Raw genomic sequence first — 14,618 nt, forward strand, 5'->3', positions numbered from 1 at the left:
CGCCAGGTGAGACAAGAAAGAAGAAAGAAAAGAGCGTGCGCCGCTCGCACGTTGCAGGTTGCGGGGAAGACGCATACATTAGTCAGCCACATGCGAAACCTTGTAGGCAGTTGTTGAATCGCTGTCGAATTGAACTTGGTTGCAAGAGCTTTGAATTCAAGCTAAAATCGGCCCCTGTCACATCAGACACAAACAGGTTGACAGTAGACAACGTACTTGGAATGCCCCCTTTTCCACCTACTTAGTTAACACACCATATATGACTTCACCATCACAGCTCAACCCTGCCACTTGGTCCTCCTCTGTCGAAACATAGACACCATACCAATAGGCAGCAGTCCAAAGTCAACAACATTCAAACCGCCAAACCTCTCTATCATCTCAGGGCCGTACATCTGTGCGATCCATTTCCAGTAGGCTTCCATTGTATGCCAAGATGACGTGATTCCGCGTAAATTGCTCTGACCTTGCAGCTGAGCTAGAGCTTGCTGAATCTGTACACTGAAAACGATTGGCTTCTCCGTGGGACACTCGAGTAGCTGGGTGAAGGTCTTGCGCAAGTTTCCCTTGCCATAAGCTCGGAACTCATCGCGGTACTTGACAAACTCATCAAAAGTGAAGAACTCATCGCCATCCTCGGGCTTCCAGTGTGGATCGTCCATGTAGTAACGCAGGCTACCCAGGTCACCCCTTTCAAATGCTTTACGGGCAGCATCGTAATCGTTGCGCTCTTTTCCCTCAAACTCATCGAGTAAGTCGTAAGGATTCTCCTTGATTGAATCGCGTACTTGGAGGAGATCGACAAAGGGAGATTTTAGATCCAGTCCCCCAAGCTCGACGGGAAAAAACAGAAAACCTTCGGGAATGGATTCGATTGAGAAACGCTCCTGGATCATCTTCTTGATCTGTTGCACCACGCTCCCGCCTGGGAAGATGGATTCCTGAATGTGGCGGTGTGTGGCGAGCATCTTATCAACATGCTCCCGGCCAAAACAGGTCGATGCTTTGCCAAAGTTGGAGCTGAAGAATGTAGCAGCATAGGAGTTCTAATGTTTCCGTCAGTCTAATCTTAAAAAGGGTCATACCCATGACCTACCCAGGCTTGAATATAGTCAATGACACTCTTTGACTTCCCTTCCAGCTGTTTACTAAGTTCCTCAATGTGTCCGTTAACCATTTTCTTGTCGATTTCGAACCGACCATTTTCGTCCAGATATAAGAAGCCCCATCTAATCTCCCCTTCAGGCAGTCTACTGTCAACTTTGACGTCGGGATCCTGAGAAATTCGTACACTACCAGTCTTCTTACCATCCAGCTACATGATGGGTTAGTGTAAGAGTCGTAGAGCAAATGCGATGGGGTATACTGACTTCAACTCCAGCAAGGTTCGCAAACTCCTCTATGCTTGCCCAAGCCTTCATGCACTTCTCGTAGTCTCTGCTCCAAAACCAAAGGTCGTCGTAGAGGCGATGAAGCAAGCCTCCATCAGTGGCTTGGTTAATCTTGTAGTCCAAGGAGAACATCACAACTTCGCCAAGTACGTCACTCAAGGAGTGTGATCCCGGTGCACCACGACGTCTCAGACGTGGTGGAGACTGATCATCAGCAAATTTGAGTGGTGCCTGAAGGAATTTGACAAAGAACTTCTGCCATTTTTCCGAGACCCCAAAGAAGTCGAGGACGGTACGAATGGTGTCGTGGGGAAGTACAGGGTTCCATGAATGAAAGACTGTTCGGAAACAAGTGAGCTCGCCATGTAGTCGCTTGTTGATGATGATTTCTGTTGCCACCAAATGAAGGAGATCCTGCTTAGCCTCCATGGGTCGCTTAAACTGCTGATGTATCCGGCCTTCATCGTCTTCATCTTCGTCATCTTCGCCGTCGTCGGCGCTATCTCTCTCAGGCTGAGCAGTTCGTCGACATGCTTTGGATGCCAATTGCATTCGCGGAGCCTTTCCACCAGTACTCATCCTTGCTGTTTGTCTTGATTGCGAAGATGACTGTGGTGCTTGCATAGCCATAGGAGCCCCCAAAGACGCCAATTGCATGCGGGCTCGAGGAGGCATGCTATGCAGCCTGACCCGCTTCTGGGTATTAGCAGTATAGTCACCATACTCAGCCTCCTCTTCGCCTTCTTGCATCTCAATTTGCTGATTCTCGTGGTCAAGCAATTGATGCGCAAAATAATGGTTACGATGGGTCTTGATCCGTGTATTCTCAAGGTTGTTATCAGTCGCCGTACCTTTCTCTCCAAGGAAATACTCGCGTCGCAGGCGATCGATCTTTGGGATAGTAGTGTGCGAGCTCCTCCAAGCACTATGATCGTGGATAGCTAAGAAACTTGACTTGAAGAAGACAGACCATTTATTACCAATGTAGTGCAGAAATATTGCCTGGAGAAGATCCGGATCGAAATGAATGGAGAAGTCTCCGTTAAGCTTCCTTCGCTGCTCAAGTGAAACGTATTCTCCCCATGTCCACCGGTCGAGAGCGACCATCCGTACGTTCAGGATATCAGCTATTTCTGCTAGAATGACATCATTACTCAAGAAGTCCTTGAGGGCTTCTCGCTTCTCGTTGGAAAGTAGGTCCGAATTTTGAAGTCCCGATATAGTCGAACGAAGGTTATAAACTGTGAATTGTGATGGCGTGGCAAGGCTGCTCTCGAATTCTTCGATCTTCTTGCGCAAATCTTGGATTGCTGCGGCGCCGTCCTTGTTTTCTGCGATGAAGACATTTTCAAGATAATTCTTGAATGCCGAGACATCCACTGTGGCAGCTTCGAAGACAGTTTTCTCCCACTCGTTGCGAGAAGCCAACCGCCTAGCGCCGGGTAGTTCCTCAAAGCTCTCGCCCATTTCCACATCCCCATCACTCATCTTTGTGGCCTTATCAGAAGAGAGCCACTCAGTTACAAGCTTTCCGTAAAGATCCGCGTAGGTGAATTTCGAGGACTGGACTTGAAGATACTGCAATAAAGTCTGCTCCCAGTCCAGCAGGATTTTAGAAGAGACCGAGGGGTCGAATCGCGCCTGTTCGAGAAAGCGGTCGAGATTTTGAATATCCGTCTCAAGACGTATATTACGTGTTCCACCAATTAGTACGCGCCCGAGACGACCTGTCTTTTCTTGACGTTTCTCTGTTTTCAGGCCAAGACAAGACTTTGTTCCGTCCACGAGTAGGTGCACGCATTTGAGTAGATCTTTCTCGGCATCAGCTGCTGCCAAAAGCGCAGCGTACTCCTCCTCGAAGGCAATACGCTGCTTCTTAAGCTCCTCTAGCTTAGTAGTGGTGATGGTCTGCAACGTCTCGGAAAATACACTGCCAGAGGAAGCAGTCATGATGTTGGCAATATGTTGACAGGCGTGAAGTGATGATATGAGGATGAAGTTACTATAGCTGCGCACCAAAGCGAAAATCAAGGTGGAAGTGTATTTTGTGTTACTGATTGAAGGAAGGATCAACTTTTTCAATTGCTGGAGGGCAGCAGTAGGCCTTATATACGACTCAGGACAGTGTTGCCTGCGCACGGACCAATAGGTACAACTAGTTAGGTATTAGCCGTGAGAGTTCACAGCCCCCAACAAAGTTGTTGATGTGATGTCGATTGAGATCTCAGTTATGTTTTCAAAGTAAGCCACCCGTTCACTTAGATCGACATAGGTCTTCTGCCTCATACAGGACATCAGATTGGCACTTACCCAAGCTCACCTGCAATGTGCTTTGCCTGATGATTCCATGTCGTGTAGGCGCCGGTAAGATGATATATATCTCGTGCTAGTATTTCCCTGTCAGTTGAAAAATCAATCGGCCAGTTAAAGCGAGAACGACTCGGAAAGCAAGACCAAGACTGGATAGCAGCTAGTGCCTTTTGGATGGCTCTCCTTTTACGGTGATGATCAAAAGTAGTCTGAGTCCTGACGGAAAACACAGTTCATACTTTTCCAAGCATACGTCCTTCACCCTGAAACAGGCTGCAGTACAAAAGTGGCCATGCTTCTCCCTGGTACTTGAGCATTCACGCTTGTCTTATCTTCGGTAAGCACAGCAGCATGCTCATCGCAATCGTGGTTATTGTCTGTGATCCACACATCCACCGAATCAATGGTGAAGCCATTAATGTTCACCGACACAGCCGCTGATGTCGTCCCACCCTGAATAATCTGAACAGCAACCTTGCCATCACGATTCTTAAAGGCGCTCACTTTGGCGCCAGATGGTCCACCACTCGTGGCAACCCTGACAGCACCGGGACGAACGTGGCGGCTCCAATTCGCAAAGGCCCAGAGACGTTTACTAGGAATGACTTGCTTCTTGTCGTCTGAGATGCGTATTAACTTGGAGTTTGTGGCACCGCCTTGCACGCCGATCCAGTAGAGGTAAGCAGAGGCGTTGGATTTGGTCACGGCATCGAAAATCTTGTTAGCCCAGACAAGGCCTTCTCCTGCTCCCCCGTTTGAATAGAATGCTGTTGCCCATGGTCCTTGGAGATCGGCATTTTCAGTTTGCCAAACGCGGTGAGGGGTATTGATGGGGCTACCCGGTTGAGAGGTGTAGGAACTGAAATGATCAGTGACTATCGCTAGATGATCATCCAAGGGGTAGATATTGCTTACTGTGCTGTGACTGTGCCAAGCATACTGCTGACACTGCTCAACCCGCTCATCATACCTTGTTGACTGCTCCAACCTTCCGCATCACAGCAGGTAATCTTGACATGAGTGAGGTTAGACTTGTCGAGCGTTGGTCTCAAGACTTTGATGAAATCTGCTGCCTGCTGCCCATTACTTCGCATACTTGCGTAACTTGTAGTTAGGTCCGGCTCATTCAGAAATCCGAGATGAGTAATGTCCAAACCAAGATCGTTGTAATAGGATATATATTGGACGAGGTAGTTCGCGTATGCTTCCTTCCAGTCGCCACTTGCACAATTTGCGCCAGAGAGCCCACAAAGTGATCCGCCATTCGCATCGTTGTTGTTTGTCTTCATGTAGCCGGGCGCTGACCAGGCATTTGCATACACGGTTGTGACGCCATATGTCTTGACCGCCTCAGTAGTCAGCCAGACCTGCGAATTGTCTCTGCCATCCCAGACATATTTGGGCGGAGCGCTTGGACTTCCTGGCGACTTTGGTTGGATGCTGACCATGTGATCGCTGGTTGAGTCTGGAGACGAGCCGATGCCATTCCTGAGTATCGAGAATCCGGCACCAGATGTACGATTGAACAAAAGGTCGAGTGCGTACTTTTGTAGTGGCTCCGAGAGAGCTTTCATTTGATTAGCACGTTGAAAGGTCTCGCTCATGCCGAACCCATCCATGGTTTGGTATGTCTTCACAAGGTCAACCGTTACCGTCGACGTTTGACGCTTGGTACCTGAGCTATGTGATAGAGCCCAGGCCGTAGTAGCAAACGTTGTTAGGTTAGCAAGCTTCATCGTGCCAGTATCAAGGTGTGCAAAGAAGAAGGAAGTCGTGCTCTCTTCTACTTGACAGTTATTGCCAAGATCCATGTGATTTAACTTACAGTGCTGATATCATATATCACTCCGGCACTTTACACGCCTATAATGGAACCTCATATGAGACATGGATTGAGACGACAACAGGCTCAGCAAACCAATGTGTGTCACCGGCATCGAGGGTTATGATGCTCCTTTGCTGATGATGTTGGTGATGCGCCATCGAGATTGTTAACCTACTGGCAGGGGCCGAGGAAGAGAGCCCCAAGCCAAGAGCCCTTTGCACCAGCGTATATATGGATTGTCAGTCTACGCATCCAAGACGGGATTCCCTAGGTGGATGTCGGTTTTCGGATCAAAGTTCAGGGCGAGCCCCATTACCGGTACCGACGCCAACCGCTACTTCTGTCGAGTATACAGTACATATACAACACCTACGGTACCTATACGGCCGGCCCTTTTTGATGACGACCCCCTCCTCCAGTGCAGCGCAGCACCTACCTACCTATCCGCTACCACATGGCTGGGCATGACATGAGTCAACTTCCCGTGTGCGCTCTGCGCGAATAGCGCTGAACCCAGACTGTTCGTGTCAGAAGTACAGTCTTAGTAAGCAGTGAGCCATGAGCTACGGTATAAGAAGATGCAGCTCCCAAGCATTCCACGAGAGTAGTCGTTGTGTAGGCGACAAGGGTTGTTTGCACGATTTCAGGCAAACGGTCGGCCGTCTGGTACTAGTCGAGGTTTCAGAAGGTGGTGCAAGCCGAAAGTGGGAGACTCTTTCGTGAGGGAATCTCTGAGGGTGCGAAGCGGCATAAGCTCGCACAATCGCGTCGCGTCGCACATGGCGAGGTTTGCTGCCCAACCAGGTGGGGATGGAAGGATGGATTATAGACTTGGAGTCACAGGATGTCAACAAAGATGACAGGAGACAGGAGACAGGAGACAGGAGACAGGAGACAGAAGTACTAGAAGCGATTGCATGACTGGCAGGTAGAAGTACTCTTATACTTGGAGTGTATGTGTGTACATCTACATGCGCCACAACGCCCTGTACTTTGTCGGTCTTTCTGTTGTTGCAGCCCCGCCTGGGTTCCGCCCCCCCTCCCCTCCCCTCCCCTCGTCCCCCCTCCACAGCTCTCGCGATTCCACAAACACCAAGGCGACGCTCGTCATAACCTTTTCCTCCACCGCCCCCTCCCACTCCCCTTCCCTCTCCATCTGCCCTCCTCTTCATCACTCACGCTGTCGCCGCCGCCCAATTCCCATCCACGACAGCCCATACAGTCAAGGTCAAACGCCACTTTTGACTCTTTCGGCCAGGCGTCGCTGCAGGACTAGGGAGAGCGTGTGGGGCGAGCCCGCTCAGCCACGGTGCAGTTCACCCGCTAAGTTTTGACGAGGGCATCACATCACGCCCACCACTCCGCTCGCCGCCGTTACTGTTGTTGCTGCTGTTGCCGCCCGTCGCAGCACATATACGGGCACACCAACGCGCGCACATACACACACAGCTTGCTTACCCCCGCCGACGACGACGCGCTGCTGGAGAGACTTCCCCCAAATACAGTGCGCCCCCATTGCACCACCACCACCACCACCACCACCATTATTGCTGCCTGCCTGCCTGTCTGCTTGGGCATCGACGCACCCTCACCCTCCCCTCATTAGCCAGAAACGCTTCCACGCCGCCGCTGCTGCCCCGATCGGCGAAGAAACCCTCGCTCGCCTTCTTTGCCGGCCTTGCTAGACGCCAGCCGCCATGGCGAGCGTCGACGAAACCGTTGCCAATGTGCAGCGCAAGATTGACCGTGAGAGGGCGCTGATCAACGCGGCAAACGCCATGCGCCAGTCAACCAACAATCCCGCCGTGCTTTCGCGCCTCGACGGGCAGATCAAAGACGGCCACAGAAACATCGAGTACTTCGAGTCCAAGTTGCGAGATCTCGACGTGCAAAGAACGTCGACGGGCATGGAGAACATGAGTCTGCAGCCCGGCAGTGGGGGATCGGGTGCACGGAAGCCCGTCAACAATCCCCTCACTCCTCCACCAAAGGACGGCTGGAGCAGCTACACGCAGCCAGACCAGGGCGGCTACGGTGGCCCACAGAGCCAGTATAGCAATCTCAGCGGGGGCGATGGCCTCATGCCACCTCGCGCACCCTATGCACCACCAGGGCCTGGCACCACAAACAAACGTCCCAATTACAGCAAACTAGGCAAGTCTCGTCCGCCCATCACTCGAGCAGATACTGACGTTTATGCATAGATCTCATTAAATATGATACCCCGCATCTCGGTCCCCGCATCCAGCTTATGCTGTCCCAGCTCGAATTTAAGCTTAGTGTTGAGAAACAATACAAGGATGGAATCGAGAAGATGGTGCGCCTTTATCAGATGGAAGGCGATCGCAAAAGCAAAACCGATGCAGAAGCCAAGCGCATCGAAAGTGCCCAGAAAATCCAATTGCTAAAACACTCCTTGAAGCGCTATGAGGACTTGCACGTGGACATCGAGGGCGAAGGTGGAGACGGTAAGCTTTGTTGGGATTCAGACTTGAATTTTCTATGCTGACCCTCATACAGATGACAGCCTGAACATCCCCAGTCAAAGGAAACCCCTGAGTGGCCATCTTTCTTTGCGCATCCACGCCGTGGCCGACGTCGACCATGCAGCCACTGGCCGCTTCAGTCGTGGGCCCGAAACTTTTGTCAACATCAAGGTCGAAGATGCAATCAAAGGCCGCACCAAACCGACGCGTAATGACCGCTGGATTGATGAGCAGCACGAGTTTGCCATCGACAAGGCGAATGAAATCGAAATCACAGTCTACGACAAGACAGGTGATCACCTACTGCCCATTGGAATGCTTTGGGTTCGCATCTCGGACATCGCCGAAGAGATGCGTCGCAAGAAGATTGAAACCGAACTTCAGAATTCTGGTTGGGTTGCTGCGGATAAGATGAGTGGAGCTGCTGCTGGCATCCAGCCTGATCTTCAATTCCAACCTCCTCCGGGTCAGAATCCAGCGGGCACTCCTGGAGCACCAGCTCCTGGAGGTGCGAGGCCCCAGGGTGGTCCACAGCCGCAGACTGGGCCGATCATGATTGATGACTGGTTCTCGCTCGAGCCAGTAGGCCGCATTCATTTGACCATGTCTTTTGCCAAGAACACAGGCAACAAGCAGCCATTCGACCTTGGACTTGGCCGAAAGGGTGCCGTTCGGCAGCGCAAAGAGGATGTGGTGGAGCAATATGGACACAAGTTCGTCCAGCAACAATTTTACAACGTCATGCGTTGTGCTCTTTGCGGCGAGTTCCTGAAGTATGCCGCTGGTATGCAGTGTTCCGACTGCAACTACACATGTCACAAGAAATGTTACCCCAAGGTAGTGACAAAGTGCATCACACAATCAAACGCCGAAACCGACCCGGACGAGGCCAAGCTCAACCACCGGATCCCTCATCGGTTCGAAAACTTCTCCAACATGGGAGCCAATTGGTGTTGTCACTGTGGTTATGTCCTACCACTCGGTCGCAAACAAACAAAGAAGTGTGCAGGTGTGTAACCAGTTGACATGCAGAAAAGTCTCAGCTAACATTGTCTTAGAATGTAATCTCACATGCCACGCACATTGCGTGCATTTTGTTCCCGACTTTTGTGGCATGTCCATGGAAGTAGCTAACCAAATCCTCATGGAGATCAAGAGGACACGAAGAGGACAATCTGCGTCGGGTCCAGGTGTGCCACCCATGGCTCAGCGAACACTGCGACCGCAGTCGGCCAAACCCCTGCCGCCAGCGCAATCCCAGTATCCTGCTCAACCAGGGCAAGAGCCGTCGCAGACCGACAGATACTCCTACGGCAAAGAACAGATGAGCCCACCGCCTGGTCCTCCGCGACAGCCTTCTTATGCTACATCAGCAGCCTCGGTCGATGCAGCGCGTGTCTCATACTCCACATCGAATTCCACCCCTACACCGACGTCTCCTACATCCTCAACCACTTCAAGGCCATCTTCAGGCGCACGAACGCAGTCTTCGGTGGCCGCCGCACAGGCTGCCATGAGTAAAACTACTCCTCCAGCGCCCGGGTATGGTCGAAGTAACACAGACTACCAGCCCCAGGGCAACAGAACTTCGGGCGGCAATTACCCTGCAGACCAACGAACTCCCCAACAACCACAGGCTCCTCAACAAGCCCCGTATGACCCTTCAGCTTACGCAAACATCCCAAGCTATCCACCAGCGCAGGCGCAGCAAGGAGGGATGCAATCGTATCCGCCAGGCAAGGGCTCATATGCTCTTCCACAGCCATCCCCACAAATGCAACAGCCGCATCAATCACCAATGTCACAGAAGCAGCCAGAGGCGATAGCACAAATACCTCCATCCAAGCAACTTCCTCCTGCAAACCCAGAAAACAAGGTCACCCCATCAGCCAACACACAGGGCTCTGGAAAGCGGATAGGTCTGGATCACTTCAACTTCTTAGCAGTGCTTGGTAAAGGTAATTTCGGAAAAGTCATGCTGGCAGAAACGAAGAGCACGAAACAATTATACGCCATCAAGGTATTGAAGAAGGAGTTCATCATTGAGAATGATGAAGTCGAGAGTACGCGCTCAGAAAAGCGAGTGTTTCTGATTGCCAACAAGGAACGGCATCCATTCTTGCTTAGTCTGCATGCGTGTTTCCAAACCGAGACTCGTGTGTACTTTGTCATGGAGTACATCAGTGGTGGTGATCTCATGTTGCACATTCAAAGAGGGCAATTTGGTACCAAACGGGCGCAGTAAGTTCAGGCTTTGAAGTTGTGCAATAATCATAAACTGACGCTCTTCAGGTTTTATGCAGCCGAAGTTTGCCTCGCACTCAAGTACTTCCATGAAAACGGTGTCATCTACCGAGATTTGAAGTTGGACAACATTCTACTAACTCTAGACGGGCACATCAAGATTGCTGATTACGGTCTATGTAAGGAGGAGATGTGGTATGGATCAACGACGAGCACCTTTTGTGGTACACCTGAGTTCATGGCACCAGAGGTAGGCGAAGTATCCTTTTGGACGTGAAACAGCTGCTGACACTTGCTCAGATTCTCCTGGACAAGAAATATGGTCGTGCCGTCGATTGGTGGGCATTCGGAGTTCTCATCTACCAGATGCTTCTGCAACAGTCACCCTTCCGCGGTGAAGACGAGGACGAGATTTACGACGCGATCCTAGCCGACGAGCCACTATACCCCATTCACATGCCTCGCGACTCCGTTTCCATTCTTCAAAAACTGCTGACACGCGAGCCTGAGATGCGTCTTGGATCTGGTCCCACTGATGCGCAAGAAATTATGTCTCACGCCTTTTTCCGCAACATCAACTGGGACGATATTTACCACAAGAGAGTGGCACCACCGTTTGTGCCCCAGATCAGCAGCCCCACGGATACGAGCAACTTTGATACAGAGTTCACGAGCGTAACGCCGGTCCTTACGCCCGTTCAATCCGTCCTTTCGCAAGCGATGCAGGAAGAATTCCGCGGATTCTCTTACTCGGCCGACTTTAATTAGATGACTGGATTCAATTCGAATTGCCTGAGTTTCGGGTTTGCAGAGCCTAGTCGGCCTGGTGTCGGGACTTTGGTTTCTCGACTGCCGGTCCCCGTGAGAGATGTGTGGTGGGCACGGAGGACCCGAGACATGCCTGGGGTTACACATGACTTGCACATCTCTACTGTTGTCTGATTCCGGCTCTGGCCCTTTACCATTGAGACTTTGTAATGCTTGTTTCTTGGCAGCGGGAAAAAGGAGCTGTCCGTGTGTTGGGGGAACGCTGGTATCTTGAGCAGGCTGTGGGGGGGTACGACTCTAGTAGTATAGGGATTCAGAGATTTTTCAAAAGGGGCTATGTTGGTGGTGGTGATGGTGGTGGTCCAGGTCGCGTGCAGGTATTGACTTGCTAATATGTGATATATAGGCTAGGTGAAACAAAGTTGTGTTAAACTTGATAACTGTTCTACATGTATGTTATTTGATTCCCGTTGTTGTGCGTTGTTGGCGATGTATAGATGTTTGTGTACATGGGCTTTTTGAAGGGGGGCTAGTTGTGAAGAAATGCCAGCGGCGACGGGATAGATGTACATGTGTGGCTGCTAGCGATCTTTATTTGCCAAGGGAAAGGCTAGGTATTTTAGGGGGAGATGCTGCTCTTTGTTTATTGTTTGGTTGCTGTTTGTTAGGTAGAGTTTAAGTTTACTGTTTACTGTTTACTGTTTACTGTTTACTGTTTACTGTTTACTGTTTACTGTTTACCATTTAATCCCACAACTACCCAAAAGTATCCAGCATCCTCGCATACAGCGAACCCAATCCCCACGACAGAAATTCCCTTCTAGGAAGAATTAATTACACAATGGCATTACTTCCACTTCCTCTTGACGCGTGCGGCCGTCAGTATGATTCTAATAACAGACATCACAAACCGCATCTAATGTATACCCTCATCTAATGTATACAACAGATCCCGCACATACTAACCTACAATCCAACTCCCTCACACTTGCCCTACTCTCCTCTCCCTATCCCTATCTCTATCCCCATCCCTATCCCTATCCTATCCTACCGTGCATATCCAATCCAAGTCTGAATACACTTTCCGCAAACCTGAAATACCGAACCTCGGTCCATTAACGCACGGGAGAGCTTCCCGGGTTATCGTATTTAGATGGATTTACAGCTAATGCTTGGGAATCTGGGATTGTGCGGTGGGATGCTCGATCATGGTGGTTCCGGGGGGATTGGGGGCATGGAGATGCTTGATTTATGGTGGTGGAGTATGGATTAGGGTTTATATTGTCTGGGATATAGTGTATTGATATTGATATTGTGTTGGTTGGGGTGTAGTGTTTGACATGTTGCAAGTAAAAGTTTGAGGTTTTGTTTCTTAAAGGTTGATATAAAAAAAATCTATCCGAGTCGGTTCAGTATAGACATGTCGATTTCTAGCTTGGGATTCGGTGCATCGGTGTAGCGATCATCATCGATGGGCCATGTAATCTACGATACCGCACTCATCCCACAACCAACCCAAACTACAGACACTAGAGATTCATCAGCGCCGACGGCAGAAAAGTTTGGACAAGAAATGTTTGTGCAAGTCCTTATCTGGTCAAACAGGTCCAGAATCTTAGCAGGTAAGCGAACAGACGTGGGGGGGCTTTGGACGTGCGACTTGGTCGCGTAGTGACATGTCCTCGTTCTACCTTCCTCTGTCGTACTGATGGTAGGTTTCCAGCGCTTACCTTAGGTAACGCGATGGCATCATCATCGGTGAATGCCACTGTACGTCTAGATCGAGTTCGGCACTCGATTCAATAACCAACATCACCTGCTCCATCGGGAACCCACAACGGCAGTCTCGTTGCATCACAGCGCAGTGGAAAAAAGTCGCCGTGTCGCTTGTCGCATAGGGGAGGTGTGTGCAGAGTCCGGACATAACCAGGACATGCAAATCAGATCGACGACCGGCTAGCACACCCAGACAGTCTGCCCTGTGCATCTCCCACCTGGTTCCCTCTGCTGCTGTATAGGTTTTGTGTACGGGACAAGTGCTACATAGTCAGCCGGGAAACGCAGGAATGAATCACCCGCATGCTATTGGAACATTCGGCCCTTTCATCGCGTGCAAGTCTTGAACTCTGCGACACCAAACAAGCAAACGATGTCATAGTGATCACACGTGCGTTCGGTACTCGCAGGGCTGCGCGACGCCAGGCGCGGCGGGCTCTGCGTGCCAGCCACTCGAGCCACATTTGGGGGGTAAGGATGGGCACGGCGGGACAGCAGGTTTCTTGCGTCAGAGAAATCAGACGAGATCGTCGCTGAACACATACGGGTTTGGAACAAGGTAGGTATGCGAGTATAGGTGTTACGGGGCGAAATGATTTTGCATCCTTGGGTATTTTGAGTCTTGGCATCGCGCGCTCGTATTGGGTCGTTTGAGGTTTGGGAAACGGGCCGGTTGTGGAGGAGGTGGGTATATGTAAGCTGTTCGTAGGATGCGAACTCGTTTATCCTGTCTCTTTGCTGTAGACAATCGTTTGTTGTAATTCCTGTTGATCCTTGGAATGTTAGACTGCATGAGTGATTGTGAGGCGTGGATCGTCGCCGTGTCTATTTTGAGAGCAAAAAGCAATAGATTGGCTGACAGATGCGCGAGTAAGTCTGTGGTTCCTGTTGATGATGTCGGATACGTCAATTGCCGAAAGGGTAAGAGTGTAAACACAGTAGTATACTATTATTCATCAGTGTAGATTCAGGGATGCTGACTCCTGCACGTGTTTGTGGTGAGCCAAGTGCAAATGTCAGCGTAATCTACACGTAACTGTACAGAGTAAGGCTTACAGCTACAACTGCAATTGACGTTGGGCGCGGCTATCCATTGGCCGGAAAGGCGTACGAGCCACACGAGGCGAGGGGGATTACCGTCCATGTAGACGTGAACATGTGCGTATACAGGGACGTGCAAGGTGGGCCCACAGTATCGTGGCTCACGCTGTTGATGCCACCAAAGACCCTGAGCTGATCGGAGTAGTTCCTGGGACAGGAAAGTGAGTGCGAGGAGATCTTCCTCCGGCGGTGATGTTGTTGTAGAAAAGGAGGTGCAATAGGCGTACGTCTACAAAGTGACCACATCTCCTGCCGTTCCGTCCCATGCACCGTACATAGGCCCACCGAGCATGCTGTTGCATCAACTCGAAACGTAGTCGGCTCCTCTGGCAGGGGTTTCCACAACTCGGACAAATCCGACCAGCGATGAGCAACGGTTGTTTTTAACAAAAGTTGCATAATGATGAAGAGCTGAGGACGCCGACTTTGTTGTTTTCCATGTGAAGATGGTAGTGCTGTGGTTGGTGGTAGTGGGGCGGAGGGGAACGGATAGGACGTTCACCGTCATCGGCGAGGGCTTTCTTGGCAACGGCTTGCTAACCACATGCGCGGGTTTAGCTGCCGGCCAAATCAGGAACAGCGATCAGAGCCCAATCGGGGGGCAAGTCTCGATTCTGGGGATCGTCGAGAAGGCAACAGATCTGGAAAGGTCGGGGACTCTGAGAGAGATGAATGTTTTGTTTTTGTCAGCCCCCTCCCCCCAGAGTAGTACTGCCG

At 50.8% G+C, this 14,618-nt stretch overlaps 4 protein-coding genes across 4 annotated transcripts; 1 reads left to right on the forward strand and 3 right to left on the reverse strand.

Moving 5' to 3' along the window:
• Nucleotides 1-278: 278 nt before the first annotated feature.
• Nucleotides 279-3,341, reverse strand: IAQ61_006204 (uncharacterized protein; the record flags this gene model as incomplete). Its single annotated transcript, XM_003835717.2, has 3 exons — nucleotides 279-1,046; nucleotides 1,097-1,315; nucleotides 1,371-3,341. The coding sequence occupies 3 exons, from the start codon at nucleotides 3,339-3,341 to the stop codon at nucleotides 279-281; spliced, it is 2,958 nt and encodes a 985-aa protein (XP_003835765.2).
• Nucleotides 3,342-3,959: 618 nt separating this feature from the next.
• IAQ61_006205 (uncharacterized protein) lies at nucleotides 3,960-5,320 on the reverse strand (the record flags this gene model as incomplete). Its single annotated transcript, XM_066097095.1, has 2 exons — nucleotides 3,960-4,560; nucleotides 4,617-5,320. The coding sequence occupies 2 exons, from the start codon at nucleotides 5,318-5,320 to the stop codon at nucleotides 3,960-3,962; spliced, it is 1,305 nt and encodes a 434-aa protein (XP_065953087.1).
• Nucleotides 5,321-6,622: 1,302 nt separating this feature from the next.
• On the forward strand, nucleotides 6,623-11,465 carry PKC1 (Serine/threonine kinase). The gene is made up of 6 exons (XM_066097096.1): nucleotides 6,623-7,680; nucleotides 7,731-7,994; nucleotides 8,047-9,021; nucleotides 9,071-10,253; nucleotides 10,305-10,506; nucleotides 10,557-11,465. Exons 1-6 carry the CDS (start codon nucleotides 7,224-7,226, stop codon nucleotides 11,022-11,024), a joined length of 3,549 nt encoding a protein of 1,182 aa, XP_065953088.1. The 5' UTR covers nucleotides 6,623-7,223; the 3' UTR covers nucleotides 11,025-11,465.
• A 1,662-nt stretch (nucleotides 11,466-13,127) lies between these two features.
• On the reverse strand, nucleotides 13,128-14,300 carry IAQ61_006207 (uncharacterized protein; the record flags this gene model as incomplete). Its single annotated transcript, XM_066097097.1, has 3 exons — nucleotides 13,128-13,538; nucleotides 13,661-13,746; nucleotides 14,129-14,300. The coding sequence occupies 3 exons, from the start codon at nucleotides 14,298-14,300 to the stop codon at nucleotides 13,128-13,130; spliced, it is 669 nt and encodes a 222-aa protein (XP_065953089.1).
• Nucleotides 14,301-14,618: the final 318 nt, after the last annotated feature.

Source organism: Plenodomus lingam, assembly GCF_022343315.1.
Source record: "Plenodomus lingam strain CAN1 chromosome Unknown contig_23, whole genome shotgun sequence".
In the NCBI taxonomy this organism is placed as follows: domain Eukaryota; kingdom Fungi; phylum Ascomycota; class Dothideomycetes; order Pleosporales; family Leptosphaeriaceae; genus Plenodomus; species Plenodomus lingam.

Bases quoted from the DNA above. Each gene is read 5' to 3' on its own strand.
- PKC1 (XM_066097096.1), top strand. From the start codon at position 7,224: ATGGCGAGCGTCGACGAAACCGTTGCCAATGTGCAGCGCAAGATTGAC. The intron at 9,022-9,070 runs GTGTGTAACCAG...ACATTGTCTTAG, and splicing joins ACAAACAAAGAAGTGTGCAG to AATGTAATCTCACATGCCAC. The intron at 10,254-10,304 runs GTAAGTTCAGGC...GACGCTCTTCAG, and splicing joins TTTGGTACCAAACGGGCGCA to GTTTTATGCAGCCGAAGTTT.